At 41.4% G+C, this 24,170-nt stretch overlaps 1 protein-coding gene across 1 annotated transcript; it reads left to right on the top strand.

The window, feature by feature from the left end:
- The first annotated feature begins 511 nt into the window (after positions 1–511).
- LOC134465901 (uncharacterized) lies at positions 512–19,686 on the top strand. The gene is made up of 17 exons (XM_063219796.1): positions 512–698; positions 1,763–1,934; positions 2,410–2,492; positions 5,519–5,698; positions 6,262–6,363; positions 6,509–6,574; positions 9,527–9,556; positions 9,840–9,878; positions 10,056–10,094; positions 10,295–10,429; positions 10,712–10,846; positions 11,949–12,017; positions 13,850–13,944; positions 14,472–14,598; positions 14,757–14,874; positions 16,944–17,017; positions 18,668–19,686. The coding sequence occupies exons 1-17, from the start codon at positions 513–515 to the stop codon at positions 18,764–18,766; spliced, it is 1,749 nt and encodes a 582-aa protein (XP_063075866.1). The 5' UTR covers position 512; the 3' UTR covers positions 18,767–19,686.
- Positions 19,687–24,170: the final 4,484 nt, after the last annotated feature.

Here is a 24,170-nt window from a genome sequence, read left to right as displayed (position 1 = left end):
TCATTTTTGATGACGTGTAAATTTTGAGACGGGCATGCCATAGGCACCACGCTAACTACGTAATCCTATTTTGATGTGGTCTCAGTACCGTTTTGTTAAATGAGCACACACGAAGGTCCCAGTACGGCTCACTTGCAAGGTGTCTGGGTGTCCGCTTTGGAGGGTTCACATATGAGCAAAATGCTGAATCGCAGGTCAGAGTTTGTTGAAGGGGACTAGTTGTGACAAAAAATTTAAGAGTATACATACATACAATAAGTGCACAATGAACCTATGCCCTATTTGTTATGATGGGAGTGAGAAAAAAATGTAAGCGTATACATATTACAGTAAGTGCACAATTAACCTATCCCCTATTTATTATGATGGGAGTGAGTGCGTCGTGCCGGTAGTGGTTTGGTGGGGGCCGTTCATGGCATAAAGCTTTAGCACTTTGTAGATAATAATGAAATATATTTTGTCTTCATAGTGCACCGCGACAGTACCATCTGGCCATGCATGTGGTGGGCACCATGACACAGGCACAGACTATGGCGGACCTCGAGCAGCTGATCACAAGTGCAGCCATGGTTTTTTCGAGCCCCTGTACTGGTCCAGGTGTGGAAAAACACTTCAACAACCTTCAGATATTACTGCAGGGACATACCATTGACGAGGGCACCACAGAAGAGGAGGACTTTGTACTCTCAGAAATAAAGGTACAGTGATGGTACAATTAAGGTCTTTAAGGTAGACATTTCACAAATGTACCATTAAAGTTACAAATATGTTTCTAGCAGATTTTAGTTACGTATGCTCAGAAGAACATGCAAGTACCCATTGGAAAGGTAAAATCTAGTTCTTTAAGGTAAAATAAAATAGTTGGTGGACCTGTAGACCTGAACTCGTTCAGGTAGAATCTGGATCCTGCTACAGCGGTAACTCCACCCACTCTGTCGGGAACTTTGAGACAGAGAATCGTATATGAGGGTGAGATTCAGCAGGCAGGTTATTTTCCAGTATCCACTTTAGGTCGGGTGAACGCCCCTTTAGGAGAACTTAGATTAGGAGACCTTCGGTGTCTTGAGGTAGAGAATAAATGGAGTCCCCTTAGCGCTGTAGATGGCGGTATCGCACGTCTTGTGCAAACACCACGAAAAGAGAAGGAGGGACAACGCCCCCTTAGGAGACCAAATTTTGAGCACACACTTCTGCATTGAGTGGGTGTGTTTCGATTCCTCTTATTATACAAGTCATTCTCAAATAATTAGCATATTGTGTCAAAGATCCTTTTTTTATCTATAATGTAATGATAAAAAAAAAAATCATGTTTTGGATTAATTGCGCACCAACTGAAATATTTCAGGTCATGTATTGTTTTAATATTGATTTTGGCATACAGCTCATGAAAACCCAAAATTGTGATCTCAAAAAATTAGCATATCATGAAAAGGTTGTCTAAACAAGCAATTAACCTAATCCTCTGAATCAACGAATTAACTCTAAACAGTGGTAAAAGTTTCCTGAGGCTTTAAAAGGTCTCGGCCTGGTTCATTACTCAAAATCACAGTTATGGGTTGGACTGCCGTTTAACATTGAAGTCAATGGCAGTGGCATTGCATGAGAGATATGGAAGCCCAGATATCCTTGATGCTTAGTTGTCATCACGTTTCTATCGTCCTCACGATATGTCTCGTCATATCGCCCAGCTGTACTTGCCGGTAATTATGTGTCCCTCTCACATTGTTGTGGTTGTTGTTCTGGTTGTTTCGCTTTATTCCAGAGTGATTCCGGGCCTTCCCCATTCTCCGAGCATTTTGGCAAAATGTTGACTACCCTTCGGTCACAGCTGGAGACAAAGGGACCCCAAAATGTGTACTACTCCCCAAATTTCATTGGGAAAATCGTGGCCAACCTTCTACCTCAGGCTCCTCTCTGGACTGCTCTGCTCTTGGGTAAGTTTTAAGCAAAATCTGCACGCCCCATACTAGGGCTGGGTATCACTGCCATGTTCCTGTATCGATTCGATTTCGATTATTAGGGCTTTGAATCGATTAATCACGATCTAATTCGATTCGATTAGATTAATTCGGAATCGATTCAATCCTTTCCCTTCTTGGAGCCAGGATTCCCCCCAAAAGATGCTGTTGCCTATTTGGGCTGTGGCTTGACAGTGTTAACAGATTGCTAAATTGTAATAAGTAGGCCTAGGCCTAATTGACTAATACCTACTGGGTATTTTCCATAGACCTGAAATAAACTACAAAAAGAAAAAGAACAAAAAAACCCACGATTTTTGTGCCCTGTGAATCGATTATGTGAATTTTAAATGATATCGATCAATTAAATCGATTATTTTACCCAGCCCTACCCCATACATAGACTTACGAACCATTTCAATTTATTTGGGACCCCATTTCCTTTACATAGGTGATCTGGGACGGCATGGGAACGGACCATTATATGAAAAGCTGTCCAGGAAATACCAACAAGCAGCAGGGACACCTAGACAGGTACAGTGTATTTACTGTTTATTTACTGTTCTATTTGGCTGCATCTCAACTTTTAGTATGCTTGCGGGCAAGCACAGGCCAAAGCCTGGCTCGAAAAGGGGTCTGGGCGGCAGGTTTTTTGTTTGGGGGGGGGGGGGGGTAGCGTCTTTTCGACGCCCTATTTTGAAAATAACAAAAATTTGGACACCCTACTTTTTTAGTAGGACTCCCTAAAGACGTCCTATTTTTGCCACTTTGCAAATTTTGAACATCAGCATGGTTAACGAGGACAGAGTCTGAGCTTTCCCACGATTTTTATTTACACCGCCATTTTGGAAGTTTTAGAAGATAAAATATAAAATACACCTAACCGGCTAGCTTTGTAACGAGTGCCTTCCAGCATGTCTCAGTGTAAAATTCCACCGTGTTTCAAAACACGCATTTCGTAGCGTCATTAATTTATCAACTTCCATCTGTTTAGCGATCTCTAATGAGTAACAAACATCACTTGTAGACTGGCTGTTTCAATTCATAGACGTTTATTTGGTAAAACATTTCTGTAACATTTAACAGACCAGGTCACCGGCATGCTGCCACGTCCTCGTTCAGCAACAAGTGAATGTTCCAATCTGAGTAAAATAGAGGGGGTATCCGCCGTTTGGCGGACCAAACCATTTTGAGCAGGGGTGTTTTTTACTGGTGGGATTCTTTGTAATGTATGTGATAATATGAAAATAAGAATTGTTTTACTTGTCTGTGTTTTGTTTGCATTTCTTTGGTTTGTTATTTTAGGCTTTTGTTTGTTATTTAGTTGCACACATGCCTCCCCCCAGTGCAGCCTTACTATTGGTACAAAAATGTTTTAACCTAGGCAAAAACATTTGGTTGTATTGGTCAAAATTTGCTCCTCAAATTGCAGGAAATTGCGTTTGAGAGCATTAGAAGTGTAAAAATGTTGTGGGGGAGAATACCCCAAGATCGCCCTAAAACACTTGTGCCTGCGGGTCGAGGCGCCGCGGGCACAACAAATGACGGGTTAAAAAAAGCTAGACACCCTAAAAAAAATCCTGCCTAAAAGCCTGCTGGGCGGTGTGTTTAACTTACTGACTTACCACAATTTACCAGACTTGTTTTTCCTCCGTTTTCCCTCTGATTTCCCCCTCATTGAAATTAATGGTAAAATGGTCAAGATCATGTCACAAACTGTGCCAGTTGCAGTGAGGATTGACCCGTTCTCGGTTTTTCAGTATATATACCGTAGGGGTGCAACGGATCAGAAATCTCACGGTTCGGACCGTTCCTCGGATCAGAGTCCACGGATCGGCTCATTTTTCGGATCAGCAAAAAAAAAAAAAAAAACTTTTTTTTTTCTTTTTTAATCGATAAGACAAATACACATAAATTGTGTCTTTTGTTAGGGGTGGGCATAGATTATTTTTTGAATGTAGATTAATCTCATTGCAATTATGAAATTAATCTAGATTCATCTATATCAAAATGTCTAATTACCAAAATATCAAAAATGTCACACTACCAAAATAATGGCTTAAAGTCTTGTGACTTACTGACAGATGGCACATAGACCAGAGCTCATGTCCTTAATTGTACATGCAAATGCAGATAAATGCATCAATCATTTATTGAAACACAATTGCCTCAGCGGTTCAGCATGAGAGAGAGAGAGAGAGAGAGAGAGAGAGAGAGAGAGAGAGAGAGAGAGAGAGAGAGAGAGAGAGAGAGAGAGAGAGAGAGAGAGAGAGAGAGAGAGAGAGAGAATCGACATTGGACATTGACTGTTAAAAAGGGCAGCGGCTGCTTTAAGAAGGCGGAGACTCTGCAGGGACATCAGAGCGCACAGAATGTCTAACCAGATGATTTAACCTGCTCGCTGTCCTCAAAATGTCAGAGGAGTCACAACACGAAATTAATTCAGTTTGCCAAAGTTTTTATATCACACGCGACAATCGCGGTACGTTACATGAGCATATCTCACTGCATCGCAAATGCGCTGAACTCAACCGATCGCAACACAATTTTTTTGAGTAGTTCTACACATTGACAGTTTGAGTTTGACAGTCAGTCTTCAAAATGCCTTTACAGTAGGATATCACATGGAATGTTTTGCAACTATGGCACAGGCAATATTTCGGGAACAGTTTGTGTTGTTGTTTGTGTTCCATGCAGTGTGTGAGACGTCCCAACTACGACGAGACTGAACATGCGCACAATTTCATAAATCGCTCCGCGGACCATGTGTGTGCCGAACCGAAATGATTGGTCCGAACGGACCACGGATCAATGATGATCCGTTGCGCCACTAATATACCGTACTAAACTGCTTCACCTAGTGATTAGGTAAAGGCATTGTCAGAGAGGTCTTGGCTCTGACTACAAACTGTGTCAAGAATTTGATCCAACTCTTACAAACGTTTAGGAGAGAGCCGTTTTAAAGCCCCTATGGGATTTCCACGTTAATTTAAACGGCTCAGCCCATACAGGTAGGCCTGAAGATGTCAATTTTTTGACTGAACCCTTTGGCCTAGAAAAGTTTACTCTGCTTTGCATGGAGAGCAGGGTTGTGACATTTGTCAATTTAATTTGACAACCTGCTCTCTATTTTCACACTGCCATTAAAAAAAAAGTTTTGCAGCACATTTTTTTGTGGTTACTTCTGCCTAAATGTCAGCTATAGAATTGTCATTCATACACACAGCAGCGTTTTTAACTTCTGCAAGGTTCTGCAGGTTCTTATCCCACCCTTACCTCTCCCTACCTATCCATGTCTGTTGCACCTGAAACATCCAAAGACATGCGCGCGCTCACACACACCTTTAACTGTAACCGACACACACGCACAAACACACACACCTCTTTGTCCGTCACCGTCTTAGGCACACACACCTCTCTTTCTCTCACACACTCTAACGCGCGCACAGTCATTTAGAATCAGATCTCTCTCTCTCTCTCTCTCTCTCTCTCTCTCTCTCTCTCTCTCTCTCTCTCTCTCTCTCTCTCTCTCTCTCTCCAATTTTTCTGCTTCCATTCAGAATTACACGGCCGACAATCACACCCAAGGGATAATGGAAAAAAGCCAGTGGGACCTCAAGAAGGTGCGGCTAGAGCAGAGGAGATTCGCCCGATTTGATGATTTTGTTTTGATGCACCAAGCCAGCCTCTCTGCATTGCTCATGGAATATGCAGATGCTGTCAGGAGCAGCAAGCAGAAGGTAAGAAGCCTCCGACTTGCTAACACACCATCCTGATCCATCGTGCTTGAGGTTTCTATTGATTCAGCGGGTGAACGCAAAATAATCAAAAAATAGTGATAACAATAATAATAAAAAAAACAAATTCCGCCAGCGGCGATTTAGGGCCCTCGCAACTACGGCTTGAGGCGGGGCATGTCGCCCCAAATCCCATCACATTCCTTTTTTTCTGAGACAAAGTCACAGCTTTACCATACCAATGTGGAATAGCTTGAACTACATGCCCTAGTCCCGGAACACGGGGATCAAAATGACGAGGTGGGGGATCCTGTTCCGGCATATTCCGGCTCAAATTAAACACTGCATGTATGGTATTTTTATTGCAGCGCATCAGTCATCTTATACAAATGATTTAAACATGTTATTGTTTGAAACTCATATCGGCATTTCATTCACAATTTTTTAATATATATATATATATATATATAACGTGTGCATGTAAATGTATGTGTTGAATTTAAAGCTGATGAGGAAATGTTGCTAACCATGGATATTTTTTGTTGTGTTTTTTTATTTTTATGTAGCAACATCGGGTGGACACAGAGAAATGGGGCAAGAAAGAAAAACGGAGGCGAGGGGTATACGTGACCCCAAGGCAAAAGGCCTTCTCTTTTAAGAATACAAAGGTATATGCTGTACCCATACCAGTTAACATCCTGTACATGCTCAAGAGTAGAATAATGATGTCTAAAAAGTATCATTCATTGCTGTATGCAACATGTCAGGATTCAGGAATTTTAATAGAGTTTACAACCTTTTCAATCACCTTAGCCTTCCGAGAGCGACCCACCTTCACCCCACACCCCAACTGATGGTCCTTCCACATCACAGAAACATGTAAGTGTTGTTCTCTCTTGATGTCCCTTTGAAAGGTGTCCGTCTGACTAATCAGTACACACATCCACACAAGTAAATTTTTTTTCCGTCTGTCCCTTATTGCCAACTGTATGTGGACTGAGTCCTTGTGGTAAGCGTACATAAAAGACTGTCGCAATGACCACATATCCATCCATTAACACACACAAAATGTTTAGGCACCACCATCTATCAGTCCCGGTCATGAAACCTGAACACCAGTCTCATCATTTCAAAAGCCCACCAAAGACTAATATACTCTATGCTATGCGTGCAGAAATCGTTCAGGAACCCGTTGACTTGTGCAATTCATGTCAATTTTATGCGCGTTAGATACTGCAACCAAACACGTGCGTTAGGTGCAATATCTTCAAACTCGCTGGGGGCAATCGCAAGAAAGACTGCGCTTCTGGGAAACTGGCGAACACTTTTCAAGACCGTCTCCAACTTGTCCAACATTACAAACATTCAATTTGCGATCATGCTTCCCATTTGCACTTTGACAGAGGAGCGTGCAAATGTAGAAGTAGTAGTATCGTCTCCTTGCCCAGGGAGTCCTTATTGTGTTTGGTTTACAGTCTGTGTTCACTGTTTATTATTTATGACTTATTATTATTTTTGGGTTTCGCGTGCTATGCGATTAATCGTGATTAGTCACAGAAAGTCAGAGTTAATGCGATTAAAGATTTTCATGTTTGCCCACCCCTAGAAATAATATCACCAGTTAACTTTAAACGGTATCTGTCATAGATTGGTAGGCCTACTGTGTATGCTGATGTGTCAGTGGGGTTGTGTGACGTCATGAGTCAGAACATGATATGAAGGGCCCCATCCGGGTAATTAGTCCCGGGCCTCAGAAAGTGTTAATACGGCCCTGCTCTCTCCGTCTTGTTCTGGTATGTCGGCTCCTCCACTCTAGATAAGCAGAGAAAGTGATGCGCAGTGCCTTCTAAAATCTTTAGCAACATCTTCCCATCTTAGCCTCACATTACAACACCAGAATTGCCAGGGAAGCCAAGACTATCCCCTCTGAATAGGTGGTTTGCTGGATGTGTAGGGTCACACACCCATCCTACCATCATGGAAAAGGTACTGCAGCATCCCATGCAATACCACACTCTTTACGGGCAGTACTTGCACACGCAATTCACCACCAGTTTGTCTGTACATCCAACGTACTTTCCATTGCACTTTTCAATGCTAGTGTATGCGTCACTCCCTATTTATTTCATGTGCCCCCTTTTAACTTTCATACCCCACGCCCGTAGTTGTGTTTTGTAGATGTATTGTTGAATGTGTGAGCTCACCAAAGTACATTCCTAGCAGCAACTTAAAACTTACACACTCACACAGTGAAGTAATTTCAAAGGGCAACTGTCTGGCTTTAAGAAACACTGAAAGAAATCAAGAAAAACATTTGCATTAGTAAGTAATGGTTACTTTTTTACAGCATGGGTAGGGAAAAAAAAAATGGAATCATGACACACCCAAACAAGCGCTTCAAAACGTTTTTTTAAAACCACGTCTGGATTTTAGAACAACTTACAGCCTCGGAGTAATGGTATTAATGCGAGAAAAAAGGTACCCTTCGTTAATTTTGCCTCAAATTTCTCTGATTACAGTGCCAGAACATCTTTACAGGTTGTAACCTTGCCATTGAGCATTTTTAACTTCCACCGCAGATATTGTGGAATTTTAGTTCCAGTTTATTTTTAGTCCATGACACTTAACCTTATGCGTTTCTCTTTAAAGAACATATTGTCAGGTTTTGCTCAATGAACAGGTACGTTACCATTTCTAGAACTGATCGCATCATTTCAACTGATCAGGTCAGAAAAGTGTCAATGTCAACATAAACTTCAGAAGTCATTGGAAAGGCACTGGCAACCATCTCTCATCACCTGGAGCAAATGTGCTTTGCATATAGAAACATTCACTAATATCTAAACATACACATGCACCTAAATTGGAAAAACAAAAAATGCAGAAATGCAAAAAAAGAAAAATCGATCGTAAGAGACTTACGCGTGTGCTTGATATGAAAACGACAATGGCAGCAACTTTTAAGAGCGTCTCATTGAGTTTGTCAGAAATTTCAAACATTTGCGATCATACTTCCTTGTTGCACCTTGAAAAAGGAGCATGCAAATACAGGAGTAGTAGCAGTATTCTTTCCTTGCCCAGGGAGCCCCTCTTTTTGTTTTTTCCTTGCCATCTGCGTTCCCAATTTCCGCATCCCAATGCTGCGTGCTCTCTGCCCCCTGGATGATACCGCCAGTATTTTGCGTCTTGGTCAACTGCTTTTGAAGCAAGCATGTGCTGTCGGTTGCTCGCGGTGACGCGCGTAATTTACAGCTCGCAGCGAGCATACCGGCACCTTAAGAAAATCGTCCATGACAAAACTCCAACCTGTAAAGCCAATCTGACAACTGCAATAAGAGTGTGAGGAAAAGTGATGAAGGGTACTGATTTTCATTCAAATGCCATTTTCAGAGGATGTAGCTTGTTCTAAATCCCACAGGTGGTGCAAAAACATTCTTTAAGTTTTTTTCTTTTGATGTTTGAGAAAAGAAATATGGAATCATGAAAAACCGAGTTGAGTGATTCCACATGTATTTCTCTACGCATGCTGTAAAATGACTAACTTACTGACCATTGTTTTTCTTATTTCTTTTAGTATTTCTTAAGGCATTTCAAAGAGCAACTGTCTGGCTTTAAGTGTTTGTTTTGTGATCCATAATTTTTCTTAAAAAATAAAAACGAATGAATGAACATCCTCCACAACACGTGATTCCATATATTTTGCCGGGGGCTGTATAAAAGACAAGGTGAAGGGCAGTGTCAAGGGCCGTTATGTGGTTTCATGTATTTTATAACAGGCAGTCTGAACTAATTGAATTGCCATAACGGTTTTTTTTTTTTTTTTTTGGGCAGCACAAAGGCAACCTACCATCTGAAGAAGAGGTTAGTAAAAATATGAGTACAGACCCAATGCCATCTTGATTTTGTCCAAAAGCATCTTTTAGTGTCCTGAAAAGCTCTATATATGATGTCTGTGTTATTGTCATTTTAAAAACAAATGATTTCTTTTGGTATGTGTGGTTCATGGACTTGGAACGTCCTTTTGATTTACTACCCAGTAGGTAAATATAATAGTAATTCTGTGGGGAAGACGGGACACGGAGGTGTTTGTGTAGCAGAGGTGGTTGTATACGGAATTGCGATAACTGATCTTTTTTCTCTACAGATTGAACAGCACAAAGACCTCCCACTGGAAGAGGAAGAGGTTAGTAAAACTGAAAATGTGGTGCTTGAAGGTGCTTGAATTTGTTCATGAAAAAGGTGTGGGAACCCTGAATATAGTAATTCTACTTCTTGTCTCCCCCAAAGTGCCTGTAGCTGCAGATATGACAACGAGGTGGTTGTATACGGAATTGCCATAACTGATCTTTTTTCTCTACAGATTGAACAGCACAAATACCTCCCATCGGAAGAGGAAGAGGTTAGTAAAACTTATTTACAGACTTGATGTCATCTTGATTTGTCCAAAAGCATTGAGTGTCATGAAAAGCGCAATATTAAAATGTATGTATCGTTTTCATTTTAAAACAAATCAATTCCATTAGTAGGTTTGGTTCATGGACTACTTATATTTAGCTACTTAGTAGAGATTCTAATAGCAATTCTATTTCTCATCTGCAGCTGCAGTCACTGTGGGGGAGACCCGAGACGGTGGCGGTTGTAGCAGTTGTTCCATCCCAAATAAGAGGACGCTCGTTCACTATCCGCCACTGTGATTTAAACAGTGTCCGCCCGAACCAGTGGCTCGTGGGCGATGTAAGTAGTTAAGTTCTTCTTAAATCAGGGCAGAATGTCATGGCAGTGTGTCCCACAGACTTTTCATTAGTCATAGTGTTGGGGTTAGCTGGTGTTATGCGGTATATCAGATGCGTATCAGCAGATGACTATAATCATTGCAAAGGCTAAGCTGGGCAATTTCAGATGAAATGTAATGTGAAATGACATCCACTCTGAAGTCCTGAAAGTTCGCAGCTAAACCATGCAGTGTTTCAGTGTTCAATAAAAGCATAATCATTTTTCGCCCTTCCAATGTTTCAGGTGATCCAATCGCTCATGCACCTCAAGGTCTCCGAACTGCAGCTTGAGGAGCGAGTGTATGTGATGGACCCCTATGTGGCACACATCATTCTCCATGGGAGTAGGGAGGCTGTGTGGGGCCAGCTGTTGCCTCGTGTAAGATGCATTTATTATATTTTATTTACTTTGTCAATGAACCAGAAGTTATTTGAAGTATATATGTGTAACCGACTGGAGGCACACAGATGAGTGGGTGAGCGGTTAGGGCGTCAGACTTGCATCCCAGAGGTTGCCGGTTCGACTCCCGACCCGCCAGGTTGGTGGGGGGAGTAATCAACCAGTGCTCTCCCCCATCCTCCTCCATGACTGAGGTACCCTGAGCATGGTACCGTCCCACCGCACTGCTCCCCATGGGGCGCCACTGAGGGCTGCCCCCTTGCACGGGTGAGGCATAAATGCAATTTCGTTGTGTGCAGTGTGCAGTGTTCACTTGTGTGCTGTGGAGTGCTGTGTCACAATGACAATGGGAGTTGGAGTTTCCCAATGGGCTTTCACTTCACTTATGAAAACGTTGACTACAGATCACAAAGACAAATCACTTGCAAAAAAGGCTGCTGAATTCCTAAGCCCTTTTAAGAAAAGTTGCCATATAAAAACTAAATATCTCAGTGTTAAAATGCAACTTATTGCATGTTTTTATGTGCTTCATATGCTAAGACCCTAATCTGGCTTTAGAATGTGTTCATTCAGCTCTAACATAGCAATAGTTTTTATGAAATTGCCCTAAATCTCTTGATTAGTTCTCCACCTTTTCTGAACAAACACCACTCCTGACCTCATCAGAAGTCTCCCAACGCCCCCTTGACCTCATCAGAAGCCTCCCAACGCCCCCTTGACCTCATCAGAAGCCTCCCAACGTCCCCTTGACCTCAACATAAGTTTCCCAAAGCCTCCCTTAGTATTGAAAAATTAAATGGAATAATGCCCCTCAATGAGAACTAAGCCCTGCCCCCCACAACTGTATCCTTCTCAACGCCCCCCTAGGGCTCCCCAACGTCCTCTGGGGGGCTGTATCTTAGCTGTTGACGAACACAAAAGTAATATATTAACAAAAATGCATTTTTAAATAAACCTTTCACAGTAATTTCATATTGGAAACATACTATGAAAACGGTCTAATTTTTGCAGTTTGGAGTTTTGACACTATTGGCAATTGTTGTTAATTGTCTGTCCCTATTCAACACCATCTTCTTTATAGGTGAATTTCGACAGTTACGAGGCAGTCATGTCCTTCGTCAACATCAGCAATGTTCACTGGAAGCTCCTGGTAAGAACATTTTTACTGAAAAACTTCACGAATATTACAGCTATGTTTCCTATACAGGGCTTTTTCCAGGATTTTTTAGTATGAGGGAGGAACCGGGGGGGGGGGTGCGATTTAAAAAAAAAATGAAGGTAAAATGGGGCTTTTTGAGACTATCTGAGAGGGACCTTTTTTTTTAACTTTTGTGGACATCCTAAAAGTACAATGTTAGTGCACTTCAAAATGGCTGAGAAGAAAAAGGAACATATTCCTTATGTGAAGTGCACAAATTAAGCCATTAAGCAAAACTTGAAATTTATTCTGGTACATCTGGCAGGGAGCTGGGATGAAATTGGTCAGGGGGGCAGATTTTTAAAAAGAGAGACCAGAGAGGCAATTACACTTCTGTCCTGAAAATACAATGTCTCGCATATGAGTACGCTAGCCTATGAGGCTATGATTAGACTACCCATATGGGTTACACTTTTTTTTTAAATTGCATTTGGTACCACAGTAACAGCAACTCAGTAATCTGAACATTACCCTTTGAAAATACAACATTGTTCTATACTTGCATTTTAGAAATGAAACAAAAAGGAGTGGATGCCAACCAAACACATTTCCTCTAAATAACAATTTGGCAATATTGAAGGCTTGCACATCAAAAACCTAGGCTACACCCCGAGACTGTCCAAGAAAATACTGACTTCACATAACGTGACGTGATGATGATGACAGTTGAGCAAGTGAGCGCACAGAGAGCCTGATAGGCCTATGCGTCCTCCCTTGCCTCCCTTGCCAAGAGGAGTAACATACAGTAGCCTACTAGCCACGTACTTTGTGAGAAGAAATAGCTTCGGTTTATACCTATCTTGTAAGAAAGCCCAAAGTTAACAGGTTGAACATTTGTTAGCATTTGTGCTAAGCGGAGAATTGGCTATTCCAGTTTCTCTCCAGCTCTTCTCCGTCAGTGGAAGCGCTCGATACTCCCGACGCTTATCTTATTTCAAAACTCCCCCGACTGTTTGTCTGTCTGCCTCTGTCTCTATGTGCGCGACGCGCACGCTGTCTTTTGCGTCTTCTCTCGTTCACACGTGCCTGCGTTTCTCTATGGGGTGTATTTATTTTAAAACATCTACTCGCACACGTGCGCCCTTTCCATTATTTCGTTCGCACAATCATTTATTTTAGGGGCATATGCGAGCAAAAGGCTCGCACTGTAGAGCCCTGATCAGGGTGGACGCAGGCTCCCCCCCTCCCCCTCTCTCTAAAAAAGAACTTGTTGCGGGCCAAACAGTGAGTAATTTCACCAGCATTTTTCGTGAGATACAGCGTTGTAGGTGCTCAGGCAGGCAGTCACCCTGCGCAATGATTATTGGAGAAACACTAATAGCCTCAACGGTAGAGGTCACGATGACAATTCATTTCCCCCTAAATTATTAAATTATCACGCCGCAAGCATTTGAACAGGAGAATCTTGGCTGGTTGATCTAATGTTCAGTTCGAGACAAGGTGCGCCCTGAGCTCTGCCGGCATCTTGCAATGGTTCGTATTCAGACGTGCAGAAAAGTTATCAATGCGACAGCGCGATGCTGTCTCCATTTTCTACCATTTAGCACTTTAGATTGTTATTAGATCATTATTATCATTACAATGTTGTGGATTAATGAGGCTTTATGACTATGTAACTTTATATTGAGAAATGTTCTAGGTGCGCTCAAAAAAAACCCAAAAAAACATGAGGGCGCATCCACGGAGTATGAGGGCGTGGCGCCCTTTTTTCCCCGTTCAGAAAAAGCCCTGCTATAAACATTTAATGAATATTTTTTTATGTTTTATATCATAACTACTTTTAGTACCTGAGTGCCCTGGATCGCAAGGTCTTCGTGGTGGACCCTGCCCGCAATCCTGATGAACAGGAGGACTCAGATGCAGCAGCCAAAAAATTCCGGTAAAAAGAAATTTGATGGGGTATTTGTAAACGTAATCAAAAAGGCATTCTCTCTAACCCACCACACCCTACTGCACCAATTCCCACACACAGCAGCAGCAACATTAACATTATTGCACATTTCTCACAATTAAATCAACAATTATCCATCACGATGCGGGAAAGGACAATCAAACTGATGCCATATAATGCCGTAATTGATTGCAGGATATTTTTTTTCATGTTTCAGCTACTTCTGTGTATATTTCCGTAGCAAATTTAAATCAAATCAAATTAAAGCACTTCCACGCATTGAAATCTGCAGGACTGATGATGGCGGTCAGATACTGAACATTTTATTGGCTGTGTTTATTTGCTTTACTCACAGGAGAAATGTTGTGTATTGCAATGCATTATAGATTCCAACTGAATCGATTCGAATCAAACCCTTATCCCAGTTCCAATGCACACCACCATGTAAGAGACTAACAAATATCCTTGTATCCCTGTGTCCAGAGTCATGCTTTATCAATAAATTGTTTTGACAGTGAATATTTCAAGACGAGACTCACTCTGCTCCACAAATCTGACTGGGCCACCATCAAGTGGACTGGCGACACCATGACCCACCCAGTCCAAAGAGACGGCAGCAGCTGTGGTGTCATGGTGATCTTGGTAATTTAAGAATTTCAAATGTTTTACAATTGACAGTATTTATTACTCCAGTCTTTCTCTCATGGAAAGATAAACATGCATTGTTGTCCAATGCACTTTCCTATAACTACCCTCAATAAGCAGACAATATTGTTGAATTGAATTGTCATTCACTTCAGATGGCCGAGGCACTATTGGCTGCTTATCCTGAGAGGCCCACAATTACCTTCCCCACCACAGCGGCATGCATGGTGAAAGAGAGGACACGGATGGCACTGGATATCCTTAAGGGCTCCGGTATGTAGGATTGAAGTTTACACACAGTTTAAAAAGTTAGACATAAATGTGTCTTCACAAATCTTCCGTCAAGCCAACATACAAAATTCCAATGATAAAGTGAAGGAATTGTCTTCATTGAAGGAGAATGTTTTTTCAGTTAAAATGGGGACTTGTTTGATGTCAGTGTATGTGCTCTCATCATAGTGGTATTCAGGCCCGCCAACAGGGAGATGATGTGTGTATTAGGTAGGGGGGCCCTTTCAAATGACTTTGTTCTGGGTCCAACAAAAGCTGTCAGCGGCCTTGGTGGCATTTGAATGCACACTCCACCACCCACACTATTTAATACATAGGGACTGCTGAATGACATTTTTTTCCCAGAAATGAAAATCTGTCATTATTGAAAAACTAATTTTTCAAACAGAAAATGAATGTAATAACGACACAAGCCAGATAACAGATAACAGTTGCTGTGAAAAACAATACACACCTCTGCCTCTTGCAACATTTTTTGAAATGGTGTACCTATTTTTATTTTTATTTAATTGCTTGCAAAACATCATAACGAGTATTGATGATATCCTACAAATAGTAGCTACTACTAAAAAGCAAACAAACAAAACATAATGACTCACACTACAGACTTCCTGTAATAATGTAGACTGTCACACTGTATACTCTGCTGTTCTGACACATGCCATGAAATTGGACAGATAAGATGATAGTAGCTCAACGGTGTGTTTCGTGAGAAGGGCATAGACTTCTGACTTTTGTCACTTCCAGTACAAAATCCTGAACAGTGAACACGCTTTATCATGTGGAATGAATTTGGCATTATTTTGATGAGATCATGTTGGTGTGAAAGGCTTAGGCTATTTGTATTAGTTCGTTGAAATATACATTTTGTGGAGACATACCCTATACCCCCCAAAAAGCAAGGGTCCATTAAGGCAGTTAGGATTAGGTGTGTAAAGAATGATGTACTGTACGGTTTACTTTTGCTTTGGTTGTATACAGTACAAAGTACTGTAATGCAATGGACAATGTTAATTCTTTGGATCTAGTAGAATAGGCTACACCAAGTGGTACAGACGTACACAGTTAATATGAGAACATTGGTTTGCATGAATATGAGAAGTTTAATGTTTATCCTACAGCATACCGGTCAACTTTGAGCTCCCAAAATCCGGGAAAATCCCCATATTTTAAGCCAAAATCCAGGAAATTTTCGAAAGGCCAAATTTTGACTGTCAACGGGATGACGGACAGATCGGACGGTGCGTTGTACTCTGCTTTTCAACAGTGCGCGTGCAAAGACTGGTCCTGTCTAAAATCCCTCAGCACACGTTTCACAGCGTGGAGAAACGTAATGAAAACAAAACAATTAAATGAGCGCAATCAGTTTCTTCTTGTTTTGCCGCACAAGTTGTCTGTGCAAAACTTTGTGCTGGTACAGGTTGTGATTAGGTTAATCGCATGATTTGCTGTTCCGAGGCTGTTTTATGCGTTGCATGAACTGACTGTTTCTGAGGAAAAGAGTGGGCACACAAGTGCTACGGAGCTCGAGGTTGACCTCGTATTTTTAAGGAACTTCAATTCTTGGTGGTATCTGGCATACCGTCTTCTGGCAGGTAGCTTGATAAGCAAGACGGTACAGGGACAGGGCCGTGGGTAGCCTATAAATAGCCTACTGGACCGACAGTGTTTTTTGATCATGTGAAAAATCCGGGATATTTCCGGGAAAAATTTCAAATCGGGAAATGAGTCAAAATTGGGGAGTTTCCCAGAAAACTAGGGATGGTTGACGGGTATATCCTACAGTGTACTCATGTCTGTACACTATAGTTCTGAAGTGTTTTCTCACCCCATCACTGACCTTTTTACAAAGGACTGTTGACCTTCAATGGCAGAGTTTAGTCATACATGACTAGACACAAGCAAATGAGACACTTGGGAAAAATTTCTAGAGTATGATCATGAACACTTTCTTGAAAAAGAATGTGTGCACTGTGCAAGCATTGTGCTAATTTGGTTATAGCAGCAACCTTCAAGGGGAAATAATCTTATATAACCATTTCTTTCACTAGTTTTTGACAAGGACAGCACCTGTGCCAAGTGTGGTGGAGAGAAGCCACAAGGGAGTGATCCCACAATATACTGGGTAAGGCTCTGGTATTTTCTGGTTGTTCATTTTTCATGTGTGTTCTACTACAGTATTTGTTTGCACATACAGTATATACCCTCACCGGCCACTTCATTAGGAACACCTCTCTAGTGCTGGGTTGGACCGCCTTTTGCCTTCAGAACTCCCTGAACTGCCTGCAACAATACTCGGGTAGGCTGTGGCATTCCAACAAAAATAAATTGGTACTAATTGGCCAAAATTGTGCTTAGAAAATATCCTTATGCCATTATATTCCCAGCCTGAAATGTTGATGTAAAGTAGGGTTGACCCATGTTTTCATGTTGACGCCAAATTCTGACGCCAAATTCATCTCGGCCATGTCTACATGCACAAATGCATCGAATTGCCATCATGTCATTGGCTGATCAGACATTTGCCTCAATGAACAGTTGTAACAGGTGTTCCTAATGTAGTGGCCGGTGAGTGTATATGAATGAGTTTAAAACTTTGGAGAAATGCAAATGTGTAGCATGTGTAGCTTGCAGTGTAACCAGGGCCGTCGTTAGGCCTATTAATACATTAGTATTAGCCCCCCCTTTAACAATTTTGAAAAAAATAAAAGAATAAAAAATTTATATATATATTATATATATATATTTTTTTTTTCCAAAAACAAATGCAGTAAAGCACTGAATACGAACGACCAAGAAGGCAAGTTAATCTGAATACAAGTTCATGGTTGCTTATTTATTGTACAATGCCTGAGGGGCAGTCTCCCAACATCAAAGGGTTCTGTGATGCACTTGCAGACATCATCCGAAAGACGGGGACCACGCGAGTCTCTTAGCCTACTGTGGACGAAAAAGAAATTGGTCATGCCCTAAACTCACCATCAGCTGATAATATTTTGTGTCCAGCTGTTTGCTTCGTTTAGTAGCCTATGTCAGTGGATATTGCTTTGGGATCATGTTTGAATCAGAAAGGAAGGGGAAAGGACCTGATTGCCTGGCTGGCAGAAGATGTTGGCTTACTAACATGAGTCATTGACTTTTGGAAACGGTCATTGGCGCTAATAACAAGTTCGGTCTTGGTCATCCCTGAGAGTTAGTTTTTTGCTTAATCCAAACTCACTACACTTAGTTGTAAAATGGTCCCAAATAGTTACAGGTACAGTACATAGTTACAAATAGTTCATCATGATCACACAAACCTCCGCATCAACAACTTCAGAATTATGTTATGGCTAATTTATTGGTAACATTCAGTGTCATCAGCTTGAGAAACTACACCGAAACGAAATGGGCAAAGTACGGTGACTCACATAGGACAATGCTGATGCCGTTTTAGGAAGCATAATGCACTTCCAACCACATGGATGAATATCCTGTTAAACCGTTGTATGCTCAAATTCAAAGTCCTTGACATTAGTTACTGTTTTCCTTGCTGAAAAAATAAATAAATAAAAATTACAAAGTAACTAGTTACTTTTCTAGTGAAGTAACTCCGTTACCAACTCGGTTACTTTTTTGGAGAATTAACTATAATTAGCTAACTATAATCAGTGATGGGCATGTTACTATGACAAATTGTGTGTTGAAATTAAAAAACAAAACAAAAAAAACTTTGTTATACGGAGCCCAATCTCTGTAACACTGTCTTAAAAGTATGCCTCTGATGTTGATACAGATCCAGTGTGACCTCTGCAACCGCTGGTACCACCTGCAGTGCCTAAGAGATGCGCCTGAGGACACCAAGGCTCGATGGCTATGTATGCTGTGCGTGTGAGTGAGTGAGAGAGAGAGAACGAGAGAGAGACCACTAAAGTGCTGTGGTTTTAGTTTACTGTTTTTATTTGTCTTCTGAAGTTCCTCTTGTTTAGGGCTAAGCAGTGAAGCTGGCAAAGGTGCCTTATGTCTTAGTAGTTTTTTCCCACTTGTTCTTATTATTATGAAACCCCTTTCGTCTCCTTAGAGAGACTATGGCTGCGGAAATCGGAACACATATTCGGACCAGTCTCCACATTACCCACAGCAATTTACAGGTCCCCAACCCTCTAATGTAACATTTTAGCTAGATGTCTGCCTGTAGCTTTTGAACTGTATGCCTAATTTTCTAAATCCTTAAGTCCTTAAGCTATGTCAATCTTAAGGCACCCTATGCCGTCATGTCAACCAATTTTGGATTTTGTTAAAATCAATAACAAAAGGTACTTGTCCAGTTTTTTTTTAGGTTGTTTTTTTTTTAGAATGACCTAATGGAGTGATGTGTATTTGTGCTCCATTACTTCGTTACTTGTTCAGATTGTTCAGATGAAACCTGTTAATGAAAATAATGTAAATAAAACAACTTGTGTTGTGTATATAGTGGAATGGTGTTCATTATAAAAAGCAATGTCCTTAAACGGTGTTAATTTTTGTTTGTCTTTTTTCACAATGGTGATCTTAAAGAGCAGATTTCCTTAAAGTCTCACACACACACACTTTTGTACTACTGTAACCGCAGAGATACACCAGCGGCGATTCGATTCAAGCGACAGAGTGTAGCAGCAAGCGATACGAGATTGAGGAGACTAGAGTATGTCCGCACAGGCAGGAGGCAAAGCATTCAAGCATTCCCATTGGCTGTGGTCACTGACCTCTATACAGTCATTGGCTGTCGCGGCTTGTCGCCGAACCGCGTCATAGAAAGTTTAAAAGATTTCAACTTCAAATTGTCACGCAAATCGCTCTACTCTCCAGAATCGCTTTTGTCTCTCGACTCAATACAAAGTTAATTACTTCCGTCGCTCGACTTGCTCAGATCGCCGCTGGTGTATCTCTGCGGTGATACTGACAAGCAGCTGACTAATAAATTGTTTGACTTCACTGATAAGGGCCCTTTCAAAACATGACGGCAACTGGAGTTTTCATTAAAAAAAATACCCACTATTAAAAAGAATCAGTTGTTAATACAATTTTGTGCTGACCAGAACCTCTAACAGACCATGGAATTTTCATTTCAGGTGGAAGTGTCCCTTAACCTGCATGTGTACATTATGTTTGCTAAGAAAACTGTTCATATGTGAGTGTCTTTGATGGGTGATTTAAAATACTGTAATTTCAAGACATCCAAGTATTACATTAGTGTTGGGCGGAGAACAAAACATCAGCTAAACTGAGCAATACCGCTGTATAAAGGAGAATTCATGAACATAACATGTCTTGGAAGGGGTGATGCATAGCAAAATTATGTATTCTGCTTAATGGTGATTATATTAAGATTACAAACACAACAGGGAACATTCAATTTAACATTAACCAATGAGTCAATATTACATTAAATATGCATTCTTTCTGTATACTTTCTGTAGTGTTTGCAATGATCGTTCTGGATTGTGCCCTTACCATGAGGCAATTAAGTTTTGCATTTGAAGACCACAACTCATATTCTGCATTGCAAGACTGGAGACTACAACGATTGGAGATTGGAGACTACAACGTGCATCTCATATTTGACGTGAACCGACCAGCCCTACCACGGCTGAAGTGGCTGCATGTCAGACATGCGACTTCTGTTGTGTAGTCCAAATAATTACATATTTTTGCATGCGCACAACTCAAAAATCGCTTGCCAATTGAAAGACAAGCACACCAATGGTTATTAATTCTGAGGCACAGCATGTGTGATCGAGGTGGGAATGTGAGGTGGATTGGAAAATGACTTTGATCAGTCCATTACAGCCCACTCAAAAGTTCTGAACTGAACTAGTGATGTCATATGCTGTTGAAACAGCCTTTCACAATTCAAGGGTATGTAGAGCAAGAATCTACCTTTTGGATGAAAGTTGAGTAAAGGCTGGGTAAAGGTCTGTCTTTTTATTTGGGCCAATATATGTATATGTTGAAGTCAGTGGTCTGCAGTAACAGGAGCGTGGCCTGCAATGAAGGCAACGACGCATGATACATTAAATGCAGATTTGGCTTGAATAATAATTTTTTAAAAAAGGTACCGCTGTTTGCTAATTGTCTGCTGATGTTGTATAACCTTTTGGATGTTTTTGGGAATACATTTTATTTTTAAATGAAATTTAGCGCTGCCCACATTACAATGACCAGGATCTTAGAAAAGGCTGAATATTAATTAAAAAAAAATCTAGTACTGACAAGTCAAGGGTAGTGTGAACATTACAACTGCATGTTGAAATTGACTGAACTGGTCCTTTAAGCGATCCCTGTCCGGACTGTTCTCTGTTGTTCCTCAATGGTGGAACAGCCCTAGAGGAAGAAAGACAAGGTACATCTCCCTCAGCCAAAAACTTTTCTCTTTTGTGACTGTACTGCACTAATGCATGAATTGATGTGCATGTGTGTTTGTACTCTACTTAACTGTGTCAATTTACCTTCCAAAAATTAACCATACTTAACATCTGCACTTGTTGTTCTGTATATTTCCTGTGCATTTTGTTTGTACAAGTGATGTCAGCTATGATTATGTGCTCAGTTGTAAGCTCAGTTTTTTTTTTTAAGTGTATGCCTAATGTAGTGTATATCACTTCTTAGCATGTATCATGGCAAGTCAGCTGTCTTCAACTTATAGCCTCCACGGGGTCAGCCCAATGTTCCCACAGCCCATTGGTCCCACATTGCTAAGACTTTTGCGTTTTTTCAAAATTAGGCCCAATGGTCCCACAGCCCATTGGTCCCACATCACTAAGATTTTTTAATTTAATTTTAGGTCCGTTGGTCCCACAGTCCTTTGGTCCCACATCACAAACAGTTCAATGGGCTGGTTCAAGGGACCCACTAGTTTGACGCCCTCTCTGTACTTCACATGGTAATCAAACATTTCAAACAAGCGATTTAAGGTTAGTGTTAGGTTTAGGGTTAAGGTTAGGGTTAGGGTTAGGTTTAGGGGCGTATGACGTAAGCGGTAAGTACCAAAAGGGCGTCGAACTAGTGAGTCCCGTGGGACCAATGGGCCTAAAAATTCAAATAAAAAAGCAATGTGGGACCAATGGGCAGTGGGAACAATGGGCTGTGGGACCAATGGGCCTAAATAATGAAAAAAAGTCTTAGTGACGTGGGACCAATGGGCTGTGACGTAAGCGGTAAGTACCAAAAGGGCGTCGAACTAGTGAGTCCCGTGGGACCAATGGGCCTAAAAATTCAAATAAAAAAGCAATGTGGGACCAATGGGTTGTGGGACCAATGGGGTGTGGGAACATAGGTACGCTCCCCCTCTCCACATGGGTGCCCCAAGGGTCGGTGCTGGGGCTCCTATTTGCCATGCACCACCTCACTGGGCCATGTTGTTGTCTGTTGTCACGGTTTCTCACCACTGTTACATTGATAAGGCACAGTTATTGTTATTTGAGCCAGATGACTCCACGGTCTGTGCACACATTTACGCTTGCGTCTGCACTATTCACATGGATGGAACCTTCAGCTTCAGTTGAACCTTGCTCAAACTACACTAGGCTTACTAGTGATCCCAGCCAAAGATTTAGGCTGCCATCTTCTCAAACTAAATATGGAATCTGCTACTGTTGTCCCGATTAAGGTCACAATAAACCTATGTGTCTTGTCTTGAATGCATTTGCACACTCATTAATTCTCGGCAGGAAATAAAGAGCTGCATAGTCTGAAAATGGTCCTGATAGGTGGCAGCACATGGACCAAATGTGCTCCAGTATGGGGCTTTTGACAGCTATATATTTTGCCACCATCACTGAAGGCGAAAGGAAAGGGTTGATTTACATACTGTAAGAACTCCAGCAGGTCACACTCCCTATTCTGACCGGAGATTAAGAGTTTAGAAAACAGGTGATAGTCTTCTTTTATGCCTCTGTTCCTCTGCCGGTTTTCTGTTTGGCCACAGCTTGACAAAGCGCAACTCGTCGCCCCTTTTAGCTTTTCGAATTGGTACGACACAGCTCCATCGTGAAGCAAAAAGTGGTGGCCGAGTCACGCTGTTTCGAGCAGTACAGTAGGCCTACCAGAAAGCCAGCAGTGAAAAAGAGGCATTAGTTGCTTCCGTTTTGACAGTTCAGTAATAGTCTATCTGGACAGAAGCCAAGTCTGTTTTTCCTAATGGGCTCATAAAACGACGATGGATTGTCTTCCAACCGTGTTACAAAGTTTTGGTATTGTGCCTGACCTTTCTGTAGGTGACATTGAACAAGCTCAGTTGAGCTGAGATGTAACTACTGTAGGGGTAATCCCACATTTATTGGACGTGAGGAATATTCTTCCTCACGCAAGGGCACCAAAATATGTAGGTAAACTAACATTTATGGCTACGGGGACTATGTAAGGGAAGTACAGTAATGTAATTATAATTACATTAATAAGTATACAATTCTTATACCGTTCCAAATATGTAATGTGTTATTACTATATGTGAGGAATAAGAGTATAAGAAATGATGATGAAGAGTGTGTTAAACTCTTCACGCTGGGTATCAATAATGTGTAGGTGTGTACTTATGGAATCGTCAATTGTCTAATTAATGATTGCATAAAACACGGTTCATGACCGTCTCATAAAATCATGACCATTATTGACAAATAATCTGAAGGTTTTGTGTGAATTCTTTTCTGGTTGACTTCGTAGAAATTGTTCAAATAAGACAAACACAGTTCACCACAATGTACATTTATTGTAAAAGCATCATCCGGTCATAACACTGATACAGCCAATGTGACTTGCAGGGCATAAGAACTTAGGTAAAATATACAATATATACACGGGGTATGAGAGGATGCGCTCTGTGTGTGTGTGTGTGTGTGTACGCTATGCGAGAGAGAGAAAGAGAGAGAGAGAATAGGAGGAGGCGTGCGCTCGGTGAGCGCCGCGCACCTCTGTTCCCGCGTGTGCGGAGCGGTGGGAGGAGAGAGAGAGAGAGATGTATGTTCTATGAACTTATGGCTCAAATGATTCTGCGCAGCGCTTACGCGCAGGACCGAAATATGAGATACGAGGAGGGGCGTTAAGCTTTCGGCTGATAAAGCGGGAACTTATCTTCAAGATAGAATTCAACCTAATCAGAGAATACTGTCCTTTGTCTAAAGGCTTTACAGTATGTGTGGGGGGAGGGAAAAGGGAGCGTTTGGCGCTCTTTTCCGACAATAGCTTACGTCCTCAACTCGATAACTCTATGGGTTAAAACACGGGTACGTGTATCTCTGTGAGTGGATAATTTACATGTGGGT

The sequence above is a fragment of the Engraulis encrasicolus genome, chromosome 16, assembly GCF_034702125.1.
Source record: "Engraulis encrasicolus isolate BLACKSEA-1 chromosome 16, IST_EnEncr_1.0, whole genome shotgun sequence".
Taxonomy (NCBI): Eukaryota; Metazoa; Chordata; class Actinopteri; order Clupeiformes; family Engraulidae; genus Engraulis; species Engraulis encrasicolus.
This window is presented reverse-complemented; position numbering and strand designations above follow the sequence as displayed.

Coding starts and splice junctions, on each gene's coding strand:
- LOC134465901 (XM_063219796.1), top strand. CDS start 513: ATGACACAGGCACAGACTATGGCGGACCTCGAGCAGCTGATCACAAGT. Junction 10,095..10,294: donor TCCCATCGGAAGAGGAAGAG/GTTAGTAAAACT, acceptor TCTCATCTGCAG/CTGCAGTCACTGTGGGGGAG. Junction 14,875..16,943: donor GGATATCCTTAAGGGCTCCG/GTATGTAGGATT, acceptor TTCTTTCACTAG/TTTTTGACAAGGACAGCACC.